The 19433-nt window shown below is 44.9% G+C and overlaps 1 protein-coding gene across 2 annotated transcripts in view; it reads left to right on the forward strand.

Annotated features, from left to right (window-relative positions):
• Window positions 1-19433, forward strand: part of ARHGEF3 (Rho guanine nucleotide exchange factor 3) — a 307479-nt gene that overhangs the window by 29042 nt on the left and 259004 nt on the right. For both annotated transcript variants that reach the window (XM_082344797.1, XM_082344798.1), the window contains exon 2: window positions 10221-10313. In XM_082344797.1, coding sequence (XP_082200923.1) covers window positions 10252-10313 — 62 coding nt within the window. In that variant the 5' untranslated portion in view covers window positions 10221-10251. The remainder of the gene's footprint in view (window positions 1-10220; window positions 10314-19433) is intronic.

Here is a 19433-nt window from a genome sequence, read left to right on the forward strand (position 1 = left end):
TGTTCTTTTTAAACTTTGAGATAATTTTAGTAACCCCCAAATATGTCAACCCTTTTTTGTTCTTGTAAAACTGCTAGTGGTACCGCTGTAACTGAAGCCCTCCCTAACCTCCGGCCAGTCCCACGTCCCTCCTTAGAGGCAGCTGTTTAAGAACACTGTCTCCTGAGTAGTCTGCGCCCCAGGCACAGGCACTCTCATCCGTATCCACGCAGACGCAGCGAGCCAGTCTGTGGGAAGATGAGGGTGCGCCGCTGTGTCCACACCGCCAGCCAGAGCACCGTTTGGTATCTGACCAAGGGCCCGGCCTCAAGGGAAGGGACTGCACGGGCTCGAGCACTGTGGGCCACGGCGTGATGTCCCCGCGACGGCAGGGCTGCCCGTGTCATTGTCTCCGGTTCAGTTTATCTCTGGCCACAGCAGCCCTCAGGGGCGGTGGCCTTGTTTTTAGTCAAGGCCTCTGGGTCACATTTTTTGGCCACTATAGAGGTGAGGTCATCTGGGGCGGGTGGCTTGGGGCGTTGTGGTCACAGCCCTACTTGTCCAGTCGGCCTTCAACTCTGACTTTGGCGGACAAAAAAAGAAAAAATGTATCCAGCTCTCTCCCTGTTTTGATAAAAGCCTGGAGGACAAACCCTGACTGTTGTTTACTGATAAATGTTTATAAAGCCCCCAAGAGCCAAGCATGATGCAGAGCCAGGAACAGGCAGGCTTCTACAAATCTCTCCAGGGGGTGTGTTCCCTTCTGAGATCTGAGGCTGAAAAGATTATTTGGTGAAGAGTCTTAATTTGTTATTTGCATGCTGTGAAGGTGTTTCTTTTTTTCCTTAGTATATCTTTTTTTTTTGTCAAGTATTTATTAAGCACCAACTATATGCCTAACCCAACTCAGGTGGGGCATTATGGAAGCAGAGTGGGCTCTGGAATTAGATTGCATGGTTCAAATCTCATCCTCTAGTGATGACTTTTGGGACCTTGGGCAAGTTAATTAGCCATCTGTGCCTCAATTTCCTCCTATTCAAAAGGGAGATCATGATAGCATCCACTTCATTGAGTAGAAGAGGAAATGAGGTAATGCTTGAGAACTACTGAACCTGATGCATGTTAGGTGTTCAGCAAAGGCAGTTATATCATTAGTAGTTATTATGAATTAGCATTAGACGTTCACATGCAGTCAGAACTAGGAGGCGGAAAATTGAATGGACAAAACCTGATTTCTGTTCTTGAGAGTCTGCAGTCTGTTTGGGGAGACTAGATTAAGGCACTTGTTACTATTAGCAATTAATATGTGACAGTAGCAATTAAGAGCAAATGGTGTGGCTTGTATTGCAAGTCCTACAGGAGTTTGGAGGGGATTCCTGGGGGGCAATGGTGGTGTGCCAGGTGGGCATGTCCATGGGTGTGTCAGGTGGGTGAAAGGAGTGAAGGAGAGACAGAGGAAGGACCATGCAGCGGGGGTCAGGGGAACATTCCAGGTCTGTCTGGTGAACAGCTCTTGGCAGGATGGGGGTTGGTGAGGAAGTCATCTGGGATCTGCTTCATCCAGAGGTGAAATGACACATGCCTGTGGAGTGGAAATGCATGAGAGAGGCAGAGACACTGTTGCTGCTTCTTTTTCTCCTTCTTCTTCTCCCCCTCCTTCTTTTCCTCCCTCCCTCCTTCTTCTTTAGTTATAAACGCATTTATTGAATTTTCATAACTGTTGACCTCCAATTGTGCGATGCAAAGTTGGGAAATGTAGCATGTCTATATTGATTGATAGAAAACAAACAAGCAGCAACCTTCTTTTTGAGAGGATTATGGAAACTCTGGTAGACTTGGGGGAAACTGTTGAATAGACAAACTTTACCTGGTTCTGCCTTTCCTACAGACAAACTCATACAGCAAGCGCTCTTGTGTTTGATGTCATTGGTTCACTGTTGTCTTGTGAGAGTCATCCTTGTTGCATGTAGCGCTGTAGATCATATGTTCTCTTACGCTGTGAATTACCACCTTTTATTTCATTCATTCTACTGTTGATGAGCATTTGGGTCACTTGTGGTTTGGAGCTTGTGGTAAGCCAAATAATGGCCCCTCGAAAGATATTCATGACCTCATCCCTGGTCACAGGTACCATTCACTGGTAACACTTGTGACTTTGTCACTTTATATGGTAAAGGGACTTCATAGATGTGATTAAGTTAAGGGTCTTCACATGGGGAGATGATCTTGAATTCTCTGGGTGGGCCCAGTGTAGTTACAAGGATCCTTGTAAGAGGGATACAGGAGGGTCTGGTCAGAGGATGAGATATGACGATGGAAACAGAGGTGAGAGAAGAGGGAGATTTGAAGGTGCTACATTGCTGGCTCTGAAAAGGAGGAAGGGGCCATGAGCCGAGGAATGCAAGTGACCTCTAGGAGCTGGAGAAGGCAAGGGAATGGATTCTCCCCTAGAGCCTCCAGAAGAAATGCAGTCCTGCTGACCCATTTCTGACCTCCAGAACTATAAGATGACAAATTTGTGTTGTTTTAGGTCACTAAGTTTGTGGTTATTTGTTATAATAGTAGTAGGAAACTAATGCAGGACTGTTATGCATAGCAGTACTGAGAACATTCTGGAAAATATGTACCAGAATGGTGCATGTATGTACCTAGGAGCAAATGCAGGTTGAATAGGTATTGCCACCGTCTTCCAGGGTGATTGGACCAATTTATGCTCCCACCAGCAGCAGGATATGAGAGTTCTGGTTGCTTCACATCCTCACCAACACTTGGTCTTCCTGAGAAGAGATATTTTTCAAGGAAGAATTAGCAAGATTTGGTGTCCAGTGGACACCTGATAGGAAGTTGATGCTGAGCAGATGCTGGTCACCACTGATGCAGCCAGCTGAGGAGAGGAAGGGGGCAGTGGTGGGGAGAATTAGGATTCTTCTTCCATGGAAGAGGAAATGACTGGCATAGGAAATACTGATTAGCTTTAGATTAATACAGAGCTCGCCGGCTGAAGAGTTAGAACAGCACTCATCTTCGTGACTTGCTGATTACCCAAGGTGAGTGATGGGTCTTGTGAGGTGGAGGAGAGGTCTGTGTTGCTCAGCCAGCTCCTCAGACTTTGAAAATTGCCCTCTCATAAGTGCTGTGACCTTAATCACAAGCTAATCACAACCTATGTGAGCTCCGGTTGTGCCGTCCCTAAGGTGGGTGTGATTCTGCTTTCCCTGGGTGACTGCGGGTAGATGAGAGGAGCCTCCGTGTGAGAGCCATGAGTTTACTGCCCGCAAATAGGAGGTTCTGAGTCAGTGGTAGCTCTGGTCATTACCGACAGCAGTAATGAGCACATAAATGCCTACTGAAGTTGGCAATTCTGGGTTCAGAATGAGTGTTCAGGGGCTGAGTGGCTGCCCTGGGAGGGGTCTGAGAATATCACCAGGGCATCCAGGGTGGGTGAGGTCAATCCCCCTAGGGCTTTAGAGAGACACTGTCTCCCCACAGCCCTGAAACTGCTTTTGAAATTATTTGTTCATTCATTCATTCATACATTCAACCAGTACTGAGCTTTACCTTGAACATTATAATACAGTGGTTAGTTCTTCTTTCTCTAATTGCTTTAGGTGTAAGTTTAGGTTGTTTATTTGAGATTTTTCTTCTTTCTTGAGGTAGGATTGTATTGCTGTAAACTTTCCTCTTAGAACTGCTTTTGCTGCATCCCATAGGTTTGGGGTCGTCTTGTTTTCATTGTCATGTGTTTCTAGGTATTGTTTGATATCCTCTTTGATTTCTTCAGTGATCTCTTGGTTAGTGTATTGTTTCGCCTCCATGTGTTTGTATTTTTTACAGTTTTTTTCCTGTAATTGATATCTAGTCTCATAGTGTTGTGGTTGGAAAAGATACTTGATACGATTTCAATTTTCATAAATTTAGCAAGGCTTGATTTGTGATCCAAGATATGATCTATTCTGGACAATGATCCATGAGCACTTGAGAAGAAAGTGTATCCTGTTGTTTTGGGATGGAATGATCTATAAATATCAATTAAGTCCATCTGCTCTAATGTGTCATTTAAAGCTTGTGTTTCCTTATTTATTTTCATTTTGGATGATCTGTCCATTGGTGAAAGCAGGGTGTTAAAGTCCCCTACTATGATTGTGTTACTGTCAATTTCCCCTTTTATGGCTGTTAGCATTTGCCTTATGTATTGAGGTGCTCCTATGTTGGGTGCATAAATATTTACAATTGTTAAAGTTAGCAGAAGGAAAGAAATCATAAAGATCAGATAAGAAATAAATGAAATAAATGAAAAAGAAATGAAGGAAACAGTAGCAAAGATCAATAAAACTAAACACTGGTTCTTTGAGAAGATAAGCAAAATTGATAAACCATTAGCCAGACTCATCAAGAAAAAAAGGGAGAAGACCCAAGTCAACAGAATTAGAAACGAAAAAGGAGAAGTAACAACTGACACTGCAGAAATACAAAGGATCATGAGAGACTACTACAAGCAACTATATGCCAATAAAATGGACAACCTGGAAGAAAGGGACAAATTCTTAGAAAAGTACAACCTTCCAAGACTGAACCAGGAAAAAATAGAAAATATGAACAGACCAATCACAACCACTTAAATTGAAACTGTGATTAAAAATCTTTTCACAAACAAAAGCCCAGGACCAGATGGCTTCACAGGCGAATTCTATCAAACATTTAGAGAAGAGCTAACACCTATCCCTCTCAAACTCTTCCAAAATATAGCAGAGGGAGGAACACTCCCAAACTCTTTCTACGAGGCCACCATCACCTTGATACCAAAATCAGACAAAGATGTCACAAAAAAAGAAAACTATAGGCCAATATCACTGATGAACATAGATGCAAAAGTCCTCAACAAAATACTTGCAAACAGAATCCAACAGCACATTAAAAGGATCATACACCATGATCAAGTGGGGTTTATCCCAGGAATGCAAGGATTCTTCAATATATGCAAATCAATGTGATATACCATATTAACAAATTGAAGAATAAAAACTATATGATCATCTCAGTAGATGCAGAAAAAGCTTTTGACAAAATTCAACACCCATTTATGATAAAAACTCTCCAGAAAGTGGGCATAGAGGGAACCTACCTCAACATAATAAAGGCCATATCTGACAAACCCACAGCCAACATCGTTCTCAATGGTGAAAAACTGAAAGCATTTCCTCTAAGATCAGGAACAAGACAAGGTTGTCCACTCTCACCACTGTTCTTCAACATAGTTTTGGAAGTTTTAGCCACAGCAATCAGAGAAGAAAAAGAAATAAAAGGAATCCAGAAGTAAAAGAAGTAAAACTGTCATTGTTTGCAGATGACACGATACTATACATAGAGGATCCTAACAATGCTACCAGAAAACTACTAGAGCTAATCAATGAATTTGGTAAAGTAGCAGGACACAAAATTAATGCACAGAAATCTCTTGCATTCCTATACACTAATGACGAAAAATCTGAAAGAGAAATTAAGGAAACACTCGCATTTACCATTGCAGCAAAAAGAAAAAAATACCTAGGAATAAACCTACCTAAGGAGACAAAAGACCTGTATGCAGAAAACTGTAAGACACTGATGAAAGAAATTAAAGACGATACAAACAGATGGCGAGATATACCATGTTCTTGGATTGGAAGAATCAACATTGTGAAAATGACTCTACTACCCAAAGCAATCTACAGATTCAGTGCAATCCCTATCAAACTACCAATGGCATTTTTCACAGAACTAGAACAAAAAATTTCACAATTTGTATGGAAACACAAAAGACCCCAAATTGTCAAAGCAATCTTGAGAAAGAAAAACGGAGCTGGAGGAATCAGGCTCCCTGACTTCAGACTATACTACAAAGCTACAGTAATCAAGACAGTATGGTACTGGCACAAAAACAGAAATACAGATCAATGGAACAAGATAGAAAGCCCAGAGATAAACCCATGTACATATGGTCACCTTATCTTTGATAAAGGAGCCAAGAATATACAATGGAGCCGCTTCAATAAGTGGTACTGGGAAAACTGGACAGCTACATGTAAAATAATGAAATTAGAACACTTCCTAACACCATACACAAAAATAAACTCAAAATGGATTAAAGACCTAAATGTAAGGCTAGACACTAAAAAACTCTTAGAGGAAAACATAGGCAGAACAGTCTATGACATAAATCACAGCAAGATCCTTTTTGACCCACCTCCTAGAGAAGTGGAAATAAAAACAAAAATAAACAAATGGGACCTAATGAAACTTAAAAGCTTTTGCACAGCAAAGGAAACCATAAACAAGATGAAAAGACAACCCTCAGAATGGGAGAAAATATTTGTGAACAAAGCAACTGACAAAGGATTAATCTCCAAAATTTACAAGCAGCTCCTGCAACTCAATATCAAAAAAACAAACAGCCCAATCCAAAAATGCGTGGAAGACCTAAATAGACATTTCTCCTAAGAAGGTATACAGATTGCCAACAAACACATGCAAGGATGCTCAACATCACTAATCATTAGAGAAATGCAAATCAAAACCACAGTGAGGTATCACTTCACACCAGTCAGAATGGCCATCATTAAAAAATCTACAAACAGGGCTTCCCTGGTGGCGCAGTGGTTGAGAATCTGCCTGCCAAAGCAGGGGACGCGGGTTTGGGCCCTGGTCTGGGAGGAGCCCATGTGCCACGGAGCGGCTGGGCCCGTGAGCCACAATTACTGAGCCTGCGCGTCTGGAGCCTGTGCTCCGCAACAAGAGAGGCCGCGATAGTGAGAAGCCCGCGCAGTGCGATGAAGAGTGGCCCCCGCTTGCCGCAACTGGAGAGGGCCCTCACGCAGAAACGAAGACCCAACACAGCCATAAATAAATAAATAAATAAAAATACTTTAAAAAAAAATCCACACATAATCCTCAAGGTGAAATAAGCCTTTCCATTTAAAAAAAAAATCTACAAACAATAAATGCTGGAGAGGGTGTGGAGAAAAGGGAACCCTTCTGCACTGTTGGTGGGAATGTAAATTGATAAAGCCACTATGGAGAACAGTATGGAGGTTCCTTAAAAAACTAAAAATAGAATTACCATATGACTCAGCAATCCCACTACTGGGCATATACTGTGAAAAAACCATAATTCAAAAAGAGACATGTACCCCAATGTTCCTTGCAGCACTATTTACAATAGCCAGGACATGGAAGCAACCTAAGTAAGTGTCTATCAACAGATGAATGGATAGAGAAGATGTGGTACATATATACAATGGAATATTACTCAGCCATAAAAAGAAATGAAATTGAGTTATTTGTAGTGAGATGATTGGACCCAGAGTCTGTCATACAGAGTGAAGCAAGTCAGAAAGAGAAAAACAAATACCGCATGCTAACACATATATATGGAATCTAAAAAAAAAAAGAAAAGAAAAAATGGTTCTGAAGAACCTAGGGGCAGGACAGGAATAAAGATGCAGATGTAGAGGATGGACTTGAGGACACAGGGAGGGGGCAGGGGAAGCTGGGACGAAGTGAGAGAGTAGCATGTACTATATACACTACCAAATGTGAAATAGATAGGTAGTGGGAAGCAGCTGCATAGCACAGGGAGATCAGCTCAGTGCTTTGTGACCACCTAGAGGGGTGGGATAGGGAGGGTGGGAGGGAGGCTTAAGAGGGAGGGGATATGGGGATATACGTATACATATAGCTGATTCACTTTGTTGTACAGCAGCAACTAACACAACACTGTAAAGCAATTATACTTCAATAAAGATGTTAAAAAAAAATACAGTGGTTAGGAACACAGACTTGAACCCCCTGGTTCAAGTCTTGGCTTTGCCGTTTGGTGTCTGTATGGCCTTCGACAAATCTTAACCCAGTTTTCCAATTCATAGAATGAGGCAGTGCCTGCCTCCTAGGGCTGATGTGAGAATTCAATGAGATAATCCATGTCAGTGTCTGCACCTTGGGCATCCCTCAGTGCTGGGATACAGAGATGGGTGTCCCCAGTGCCGGTTCCTAGCCACAGGCTGAAGGACAATGGTTTCTTTTTTTTTTTTTTTTTTTTTTTTTTTTTTTTTTTTTGACAATGGTTTCTTGATGGCTGTCTACAGAAAACCTTCTCCAACACCAGGAGGGAAAACTTGAAACCCTGACCCAGAATTAGCCAGCGGGCCTGTGGAAGGCAGGCTCTGACCTCGTTGCTGCAGGGGAAATGTGACTTAGAGGAGAGTTTGCTGTTGGCATCATTTGGGATGTAGGTGTCAAATCCTCTTGCAGCAGTTACTGTGCTGTGTAAGAGCTTGCTACACTGAGCAAACTTGGCTTCCAGGCCAAGGTGAGGTGGGCCAAGGTATTCACAGCCGCAGAAGTGACCCTGGTGTGAGCTACTGCTTTCTCCCCTCTCCCTTCGTGGCAGGAATGCAGTAGCACCTCTGGGACTCTGAGTTCAAGTCCCATTACCCTTCCACATCCACATCCCTCCTTCCAGGATCCACATCTTCCCTCTTGCCTTGTTCTGGGTCCCTCCATAATGCACATGCCACAGCTGAAGAAGTTAAGCTCTGATGGAAGCCAGAGCAGTGGCCTCAGACAGGGATCCAGATGCTAAAAATATCTCCTAGTGTGCTCTTTGCAAGTTAAAGAGCAGTGTTGGAGGCTGTGGCTGGGGATTCTCCCCAACACTGACTCTGTCCAGCACATCATGGAGCAGGGGTCCCAGGTATCTGGTCCTGCTCACCTGGATCTGAAAGTTTGTCCACATGGTGCTTTGATTTGGGAGAAAGCCAGACCCACAGTGGAGCAGATAGAGGATTGCGGGGGAGATTTGGCCAAGCAGCCTGTGATGCTCAACTGTCAAAACAGCTGATGCAGTGGAGCTGGGCCATAATGACAGCACCAGCATGAAGGTCATGGGTGTCAGAACTCTCCTGGACCCCCTTTTGCCTAGGAGGCTCCAGGCTGGAGGCCAACACACCATCCCTCAGTATGGTCTGCACAGCCAGTTCTTCCTGCATTGAAAATGACAGCTGTTTCTTTGGTTACAAATGAAGTAGCTGGTTCGTGTTCGGGCCATGGTGCAGAAAGAATCTATCTTTTAATGCTAAAGCCACACCCTGAGTGGTGAGGAATGCAGTTCCTGAGGCTGGAGAGGGAACCTCCGAGTTGTAGCTCAGACTCATCCTGGGGCAGACGTGCAGGGAGTGGAATAGTGGGCGGAATCCTCCACCATCGGAATGTTCTCCCTCTCTGTCGCTCTGTCTCTGTCCCTGTGTTTCCTAGTCTCTGTCGCTCTGTCTCTGTCCCTGTGTTTCCTAGTCTCTGTCGCTCCTAAGCAGAGACTAAAATCCTTGAACGTGGGTACCGTGTACATTCAGGTGGCATTTACCATCCCGAGTAGTCGTTTCGTGAAGTGAAGCTCACAACTCCTACTTGTGGGTCCCAGTGTTCCTAATTCCATACCAGGTGCTCTGCTTTCGAGACGCTTCACACAGGAAGAGGTTACGTGCTCATTAACACCTCTTCATCCATCAAACACTGATTGAGTACCTACTTGAAATTGCGTGTGGTTTTACCAAAATTGTGATCCAAAATAATTTGGACTCACCTGTCTCCACAGACATAGACTGTCCCAAGCTCCAAATAACCAAACCCACCCTCAGAAGGGCCCCAGTGATAATACTTAACCATTGTGCCAACTCAGTGAGACTTAACCAGCCATAAAAACAAGACCCAATAAAACTTAAAGTTTTATTAAACTTAAAGTGACTTAAAGAAGAAAGACATTTCTCTCTAAGGTAGTAGTTCCAAGGAGAGAGGCCACCTGTGCTTCATGAAGTTAGTCACAGGCCCAAGTGCCTTCTATCTTGTTCCTTTGTTATTTCCAAGTGCATTGTCATCATCTGCATGGTCAGAGCTGAGTTCCAGCCAGTGGGAACCAGGGGGAAGGATGGACAAGGCATGCCCATGTCTTGAGACCTAGGTGGAGCAGTGGAACATAACACATCCTTTCACATTCCATTGGGAACTCAGATACCTGGCTGCACCTAGCTGCAAGGATGCCTGGGAAATGTAGTCCCTGATGAAACTCAAGTAACCTATGGACAAAGGGGAGAATGGATTTTGATGGACACTGGGCAGCCTTTGACATATTCCTTTTGTATGTGTTTAATGCATCTCTTTGTGTTAACATAAATGTACCCAGGTTATAAATGTTGGTTATTTTGCTTTTTCAGAAAGAAGACCTGGATCTACCACACAGTGTCTATGGACAGTTCCAGAGTAATGAATCAGTGTGTCTTCAGGGAAATGGAAGAAAACAAGGAAAGGTAAAAGTATCTTTAAAAATTAAAATTAAAAAAAATTCTTACATGCAACAATTAAATGCAATGCAGGACTTCGTGTAAGTCAGTGGAGGCCAACAAGAATTTGGAGATAGCAAAATTTCATGTGTCCCGTTTTCATACCTTGAGCTTCTGATACCAGAGGAAGGATACCTTTGTCAAGTATGAGGGAATTTTTCTAAGATTTAGAAGGAAGAGCTGGTATATAGAACTGATGTGGTATAGCATTAAATATCTGATTCTATCATTCCAAGAAACTATGGGCTCATGCCCAGATGTGTTGTGTCTACATATGTGGGTGGCCAGTCCCCCAAGAGGAGGTGAAGGCAGACCCTTAGCTCTTGGCAGCTACATCTTCTCTTGAAGTCATCATCTCTTCCTCTTCCTTACACCTCCTCTTTTTTGTTCCTTAAAAATAAATGTATTAATTTAATTTAAATACCCAAGAAATGCGTGGATACATTTTCCTAGTTAAAAATAAGAGTGACATCCCCATTGATCCCCAAGTTTCATTCCCAGCACCCACCCCACTCCTACCTTTCCCAGAAGTAACCACTGTGACCTACTTTGTGAATTTCCTTCCAGAGCTTTTACTAGGAGTCTATATACATAGAAAAAAAAAAAGTCATTTTTTCCTTCCTTTCCTTTTTCTTTTTTTCTGTTCTTTAAATACAGTCTGTCACACTATGCTTGCTGGTCTATTCTGTAACCTTTTTATTTTATTTATTTATTTATTTATTTTAATAATTTTTTAAAACATTCTTTTATTTTTAATTCATGTATTTTATTTATTTATTTTTGGCTGTGTTGGGTCTTTGTTGCTGTGCGTGGGCCCTCTCTAGTTGCGGCGAGCAGGGGCCACTCTTTGCTGCGGTGCACAGGCTTCTCATTGCAGTGAGAGACTTCTCTTGTTGTGGAGCACGGGTTCTAGGCACGTGGGCTTCAGCAGTTGTGGCTCGTGGGCTCAGCAGCTACAGCTCACGGATTCCAGAGCATAGGCTCAGCAGCTGTGGCGCACGGGCCCATTTGCTCTGCAGCATGTGGGATCTTCCTGGACCAGGGCGCGAACCCGTGTCCCTGCATTTGCAGGCGGACTCCCAACCACTGCGGCACCAGGGAAGCCCCTGTAACCTTTTTAAAACATTCAATAATATGTCTTTAAATGTTTTCAAGACAGTACATGTGAATCTAGCTTGTTTTGTTGCAAAGTGAGTATTGTATCCATGGCATGAGAATCTCACTGTTTATCGAGCTGTTTTCCTGTTGGTGGTGGGTGGGTGGGTTCTGTTTTTCGCCCTTACAGCAGTGCTTTGATGCACTTTCTGGTTTACGCCTCCAAGCACATGAGCAGATAGTTCTCTTAGGTAGATGGTTATCGAGGAGTGAGGTTGTTGGGCCATCCTTTGCATGCGTTTAAGATCTTAATAAATACTGCCAAATCATTCTCTAAAGAGCACCAGTTATCGGCAGGATACCAGATTTCCTGTTTGCCCGCCTCCTGCCACACCTCAGCTCTTCATGCTTTTTAATTTTTGCCAGTCTGTTGGGTTAACAGCAGTATCTCTCCATGGTTGTAATTTCCTCCCCCTTCTCTTTACTCTGAGGAAGTTCGTCTTCTCAGGTCTCTCTGTTTCCCAGGGGCCCTGGCGAGCCTCTGTCCTTTCAGGGACCCAGTGATTATCCTGAGGCCCAGGGCACCTGGGCAGCCTGGGTCCTTCCCAAGAGTGAGCACCTCTTTGTTTCTCTTCTGAAAAGTATCCAAGTCTGCTCTTCCAGTAGCGTTCATCCAGGATCACCTGCTTCTCTCTGGATCCTGGAGTGGGTTGGGAGAGTCTTGGGTTGGATTTCCTGACTCAGATGATTTCATCCACCACCACCACCATCCTCGGCAACAATCTGCGTATGTACTATGTGTCAGGCTCTGTGTGGATCACTTGGCTTACTCATCTCATTTAATTCTCACCATGGTAAGGTAGGGAGATGTGTTGTTACCCCCATTATGTCCATTAGGTGACGTGAGGACAGAAATTCACTCAAAACCAACCCAAGCAACAAAAGAAAACCAACAAATACTCTGTCTTGCCGTGGAGCCCCAGCTCCTACCCATTGCTCTCACTTTGAGTGACAGACAGACCCATGCTTGCCGAGTGGCAATTTCTCCTGTGGTCATAGCTTATGGACCACATGGAACCATTAGGCCCATGTTCGCGGTGGCCTTGACCACACTCACGTGGCCTTCCCAGAGGAGAGTGTAGGAGTGGAGAGTGTGGTTTGGGTTTTGTTTGCTCCCGGCATATGCACACAGGCTCTTTCATTTCACTAGCCCTTCTATTCTGGTGTACAGTTGGGGGTGGTGATCTCACCTGTATTTGTCCAAAATACTTCTCTGGAAAGGGGTTTTTGTCATAGGGAGTAAATCTACTTTATTAGGATAAATATGCCCACTGAGCTATGGCCGAAGAGGAAGTTCTTCACTCACCCCCATAGACCTGATCAGTCACCCTCCCTAAAACGTTTAATTTTAGACCCCGTTCTAAAAGCAGGCAGAGTGCAGTTTCAGAGGTCTTCCTGAGCCCCAGGCCTGCCCCCCATTACGTTTCAGAGACGTAAACGTGTAGAGCCAGCAGAGGTCCTAGGCTCACTGTCTGATTTCTTGCTTTTCCATCAGGACAGTGGGAAGCAGTCAGGCCTAGAGGGAGGAAATGATTGTCCGGGTTCACTCAGAGCCAAGCTGCGGTCTCAGGCCTCCGGGGGTTGGCTCTGGCTCTTTTCACAACATCACAGCTACTTCTCGCATGATTATTAGGACACTGACCGGTACTTGTTCCAAAAATTGAGCTTATTACGCAGATAATGCCTTGAAGGAAACCAGCCCATTGATCAATCAGTTGATTATTCATTCATTGGGAGTTTATGAAATACTACTGTGTGCACAAGAGACAGTAAGTTGAGTAAGATAAGAATTCTCAGGGAATTCAGGGTCTTGGTTGGGGGGTGGATGGGCTTTTGCACACGCAGTAAGCAATGGTTAAGTAGAAAACTTTAATTCTTCGTTGGTCGATGGGGGTAATAATAGTACCTCCTGCAGTGGGTTGTTGGAGCATGTCCTGAGTTAATCATAGTAAAGCACCTGGCATTGAGTAAGCACCCAATTAAGGCAGCTGTTTTCATTTTTGTTTGTTTATTTTTAATCCCACATAGAGTGAGGAACCTAGGAAGATTTCTCTATCAGAAGATTGATAGGGCCAGACTTGTGTTTTAGAAATGATAATCTGGGACTTCCGTGGTGGTCCAGTGGTTAAGACTCCACGCTTCCAGTGTAGGCGGCGCGGGTTCGATCCCTGCTCGGGGAACTGAGATCCCACATGCCGCATGGCCAAAAAAAAAAGAGAAATGATAATCCATTGACATGATTTCTTATCCTATATGTAATTATCTTTTTAGTGTCTACCTTACTTACTGGACTGTGAACTCTGTGGGGCCAGGTCTTGCCTGTTTTGCTCACTGTTGTTTACCCAGTGCCTGGCACACAGTAGGTGCTCACTAATATTTCTGGACTGATGAGTGTGGTGTTCAAGTAGCGATAAAGGGTGGACCCTGGATCCTTGAGGTGAGGTACTGTGACAAAGCCTGCCAGTGAGAAGGACCTAAGCTCGCCTGGAGCCAACCCCAGGTTCCCGAGGAGAGGGGCTCCCTGGGGGCCCTGCCCACAGACCTCACTCCCTTCTGCGGGAACTCAGTTTTGCTCCTGAGCGTTATGGACACTTTGTCTTTTAACCAAGTGACTTTGTTGTGGGAAGACCTAGTCCCACAGCACTCATTAACTGAGCAACCTTTACTTGCCACTTGTACTTCTGTGTGCTAACTCACAAGAATACAGGATTTTTAGAAGAGTAAGCCCCTGGGGAGTGCAGTTTTCTGCTGGCATTTGTGATGTTGGGCGGATAATATCACTCCTCAGTTTCCTCAGCTGTGCAGCAATGGTGTTAGGCAAGTGGAATTTCTGATGTTTAAAGAGGAGAATTTTGAGGGGAGAAGCTCTTGCCCTTCTTGTAAATCCTTCCTATAAATGGACTTGTGATAGCTCCTTGAAATGGTAGATGGTTAGGACTCAGCCCATGCTGGAGAAATTGATCGATTGTTTGATTCATTCATTCATTCATTCATTCATCTGTGGGTCAGTCAGTCAGTGAACATCCTATCCTGTTCAAATAAGGGGTTACTCTTTCCTTGCAGGGCCTTTCACTCTCAGATTGTACAAATGAGTGTCTCTTTTATGAAAATAAAGATCTTCTCTGGCTAGCTCATTTATTCCAGGGTGTTTTGAGAACCTCCTTTGTGCTGGCTCCACTAGACTTTACTGACTTGGAAGTCAGGGCCTTGTCTGGTGCAGCGACACCCCATGTCCGGCCCAGGGCCCTGCACACAGTAGGCTCTCAACCCACGAGCAGCTTTAGTGGCCTGAACTGGCTAGAAAACAGAGTGATATTTAGATGGCAGCATGAAGGGCTGTATCCAAAATTGAGATTTGCCCTGCCCTGTGTTCTGTTTTCATGCTCCAGGTATAGACTGCCTGGAGAGCCCTCACCTTAGGCTGGTTAGTTTCACTGCTTGTTGTTAGTTGCTTTCTTCTTGATCCACTTATCAGCTTCCATCTTGTCCTTCAGGCCGGAGCTGTTTCGGTCACTGATTTTTTATGAGCTCTTTGTTCACTGCCCCAAGGGCTGTGTGGGGCCTGCTCTGCTTCCTCCACCTCCAGAAGTTCAGCCGCTGACCTTGAGAAGCTGGAAACCCAACAAAAGGGAGAGTAGCCTCTCCTGACCTGAGGCTCTAGCCTTCACTCTCAGACTCACCAGCCCTGTGACCTTGAGCAAGGCACTTCACCTCTCCAAGGTGTCTTCTTGGAGATTCCATCAGCATTTCCCACAGTCTGCTCCTCAGAACATGGTTTCCTCCAAACATTAATAGGCACTGCAGGGAAAAAAATGGGGCCTGTTGCCAAACTTGTTTAGGCACTACTGGCTTAAGCTCAGTCAAATGTAGCCTTTCTCACAGGACCCAGCAGAGCCTGTAAAAGGTCAGTGTGCATGGAGGGGTCTCTCAAGAGAGGGAAGAGTGTGCAGCCCCCCGATCCTCACATCTGCTGCTGCAGAGATCACACTGGGGACATGCCGAACTGGGAGATCTTGAAGCTTCCTCCCAATGCTGCAGTGATGTGCCTGGGACAGAGAGGCATAGTAACCAAAGACACAGATGTTGGATTTTTAAATGGTTTAGGGTTTTTTGATAGGAACTTTAAAATACTATTGTAAGCAAAAGATGGAAGAGGTCTTCCAATCCTTGTCACAAGCCTGCCGGTGAGTGAGTTGAGAACAAGTGGGAGGGTCAGGTATCTTCATAAAGGTTTTTATTCAGGCAGAAACTCTCTCGTGCAAAGAACACTGGGCTGCAAACTGAAAAACCGCTGTGCAGACTCTGCTCTCGCCTCTTCCTGGCTGTGTGACCCTTGGTGTGTCTCTTTTCTTTTCTCTCATGTCTGTCATTGGCTAAAAAGAATGGTTGGTTGATTGATGACTTTCCTTTTAATCCTAAAATTTTAGGTATATTGTTTAAAACAACTGTAAGCCCCCTGAGGGCAGATGTGGTCTGTGTCTCCTCATCGACTCCTCAGGGCGGTGCCTGGGATAGAGTCGTCACTCACTAAACATTTGTTGCATAAATATGAAAACGAAATAGACTCCATATTACATTCATTGGCGTAACCCCAGAGACAGCTTATTATTAAGTGATTGTTAAGGTAATTGAGTGAGTGCGCATGATCTTCTTTGAGACACACGGAGACCCAGTGAGGGAGGTGATGTTATTTTACAGATGAGGAACTGACATTTTGGGAGGCAAAGGGCTGGGCTGTGGTCCTGTAGCAGGAATGCAAGAGCCGAGACCCAGACCCAGCCTCCTGAGCCTCAATTTCTGCTTTGTTGTGGGTTTTTTCCCCCACTAAACCAAGTCTTTATCTGTCCTTGGACTGGTCAGAGGCATGAATTAGGACAGCGTCCTGGAAGATCTGCTGTGAAGCCACTGAAAAAGCTCTTCAGTTCTCCAAGGGAGCCTGGCTAATCCTCTACACGGCAAATTATAATAATATCTGCCAATTCTGGGCACCTCCTAAGGGGCTTTTTATATACGTTGGCTCCAAATATCACAGCAACTGAGCAGAATACACATTGTTTGCCTCCATTCTGCAGATGAAGAAGCAGTTTTAAGGACCTGCCCCAGTGTCACAGGTAATTGTTGGAGCATCTGTGTCTTTGATGCTCTTAAGGGAGAAGGCCCCTGGCCTTCTAGCCATCTCCCCTACTTCTCATCTCCTTGGGACCCTCATCTTACCTGGTCCCTGCAGGTGGGCGCTCCAAGCCCCTCTGCAGGATGGGGAGGAGCTGCTGCGGCTGCCCCAGGGGTGGGATGGGGCCTCAGCCAAGGGAAGCCGTTGAGGTGCAGAGGGTGGACGTTCTAGTCTCATTGGGAGCCCATCAGTGTGTTCCTAATTCCAGACAGTCTCCTCACAGGGGGGCCCTAGTGACAGTAGGAACTGCCAGGAGGGCGTTAGGGGAAGTGGTGAAGATCCTGGCCCAGTTGTTGAAGTTTTCCTAGTCTCAGTTTGCCATCTGTGAAGGTGAATAACAGTGGTACTTAGGTCATAAAGTTGATGCGAAGGTTCAGTGTGCTACGAAGTCCCTCGCTTGTGGTCACCGGGCACCCGGCTAACACCCAGCGCATGGCCTTAGTCTTTTATCAGCCTGTAAATCATTTTCCCACCAACCGCAGAACCAAGTAGGAGCCGTCAGAACACATGCCCTTTACTTTTCTGTGACAATTCTTATGGTGATCACTTTGGAAAATTCGTTCAGCAGTTCTTTGAGTACGTATCGTGTGCTCAGCGCTCTGTCAGGTATGCTGGGGGATGCAGTCAGACCTGGACCTTTCTTCCAATCTAGAAGGGGAGACGAATGTATGTAATAGGAGACAAGACGTGTAAAGGAAGGGCCTAGCAGGGTCTGGCACACAGTGTGCACCTGGGAAATGTTTAAAAACACTCAAGAGACTTCCCTGGTGGTCCAGTGGTTAATGCACTCCCAATGCAGGAGGCACAGGTTCAATCCCTGGTCGGGGAACTAAGATCCCGCATGCCGCATGGCGCGGCCAAAAAAAAAAAATCCCAAAAAAACCCCCACTCAAACTGGAGGAGATTCAGATGGGCACTGTACTTGAGGTGGTACCAGGAAACACGGTGCATGCGTCTGACAGGGGAAGCTCACCCAGCCCCCACCCTGCGGAGGGATGGTGGCATGTGAAAGGCGGCAGCCGTCTTGATGCTGAGCCCTTGCTGGGTGGAGACCATGTGCGTCAATCTCCTTCCTGGGAATCTGATAGAAAATTCCTGCCAGGCAAGAGTGTGGCACATTCCCTGGAGGAAACTCTACCTTTTCAACTCTGAGGGCCTAGAATCAGGACTGGAGAGCTGTGTGAGGCTGGGGGTGCGGGCATGCGAACCCACGATGGTTGAAGCGCTCACTGGGGCCACAGAGGTAAAGAATTATCAAGATGCATTTATGGAGCGCTGGTTTTGTGTGGGTGTTCTGCTAGGGTGTGGGTGGAGAGAGTCTTGAGACTTTGCTCTTTAGGTGGGAGAAGAGCATGGGAACTTAGGTTAAGGCTTTCCCTGTGATCATTGTTTGGACTTGGGCTGCATGTGGCTTTTGTCCCACCCCTGTGCAGTGTTGTGTGTGCTGTGTGCAGCCCAAGCAGGAACCACCATCTTCTTTAAGGATGGGGGTTGATTGAGGGCCTGCTGTATACCAGGCACTGTACTGGGCTCAGGATGAGACCTGTGACTGGTCATTTTGCCAGTAAGGAAACTGCCCAGGGAGGTGATGTACCTGGAGTTTACACAGTGAGTTAGTAGCAGAGGTGGAATTAGAAACTGGATGTCCTGTAGCCGTGAATGATGGCAATTAATTGGGCAGGGTCAACACCCAGCTATCTTTTGGCAGGTTGTCCTCATGGTTAGAAGTGAGGATTTTTTTTTCATCTGTAAATTTGAACAAGTGAGAAAAGTTTTCACTATTTCCCTGATTTCCCTCCTTGCTTTACTTACTGTCCCCTTATCCCCAGGTCACTGTAGTCCTTCCTCATTCCTTTGGCACCTACCATACTCTTAAGATTTTTCCAAGGCAACTCATTTTCTCACCTTCCCCCGACCCCATTTTGCTACTGTTTTAGTTTTGGTGGTTTGTGGGGTTTTGCCAAGTTTTAGTTTTCCATATTGTTGTAATCGTAGTAGCTTTATGATAGTTCTTCACACTTGTTGTGTCAGTCATTTTTTCGTTACATGGTCTTCATATGCATTCTTTTTAAAGGGCTGTATAATATCTCATTTATTTAACAAATATTTATTGAGTGGCGGCTGTGTGCCTGGCCCTGTACTACAAATGAATGGGCAGGAACTTGACGTGGCCCCTGTCTGCCTGGAGGTTCTTATTAGTAGGAAAATCAGCCGTTAACCTCACAATCACTTGGACAGACTGTTCCATTATGTTACAGTGATGGAGTTGTGGTAAGTTTTAATAACCTGTTCTCCACTTCCCAAAGCAAATAAAGGGGAATTTCACCTCTTCAGTGACATCTGGGAACACTTCCCTGGGGGAGGGATGAGCATTCCAGGCAGAGGGCACACTTTTCCTGTTGTGGAAAGTGAAAAAAAAAAAAGTATTATAAAACTACTGGTCATGCAAAAAGGATATTGTGTTTATGGATAGTAGGCATATTTTAGGTTCTGAAACAATCAAAGTTCAAATCACTTGTTAAAGACCTAATAACTCCTTTCTTTGTGTTCTTTATCTTATTATTATAATGTTATCAAAGGAACTAAGTTTTACCTTGTATTTTTCTTTTTTAAAAAAATATTTTATATTTACTGACATGTTTATCATTTTCAGCGTTTCTTTCTTTTCTTTTCTTTTTTTTGGCTGCGAGGCACGGCATGTGGGATCTTAGTTGCCCAACCAGGGATCGAACTCGTTCCCCCTGTGCTGGAAGCGCGGAGTC

This window comes from Balaenoptera borealis (assembly GCF_965194805.1).
Source record: "Balaenoptera borealis genome assembly, chromosome: 12".
Lineage (NCBI taxonomy): Eukaryota > Metazoa > Chordata > Mammalia > Artiodactyla > Balaenopteridae > Balaenoptera > Balaenoptera borealis.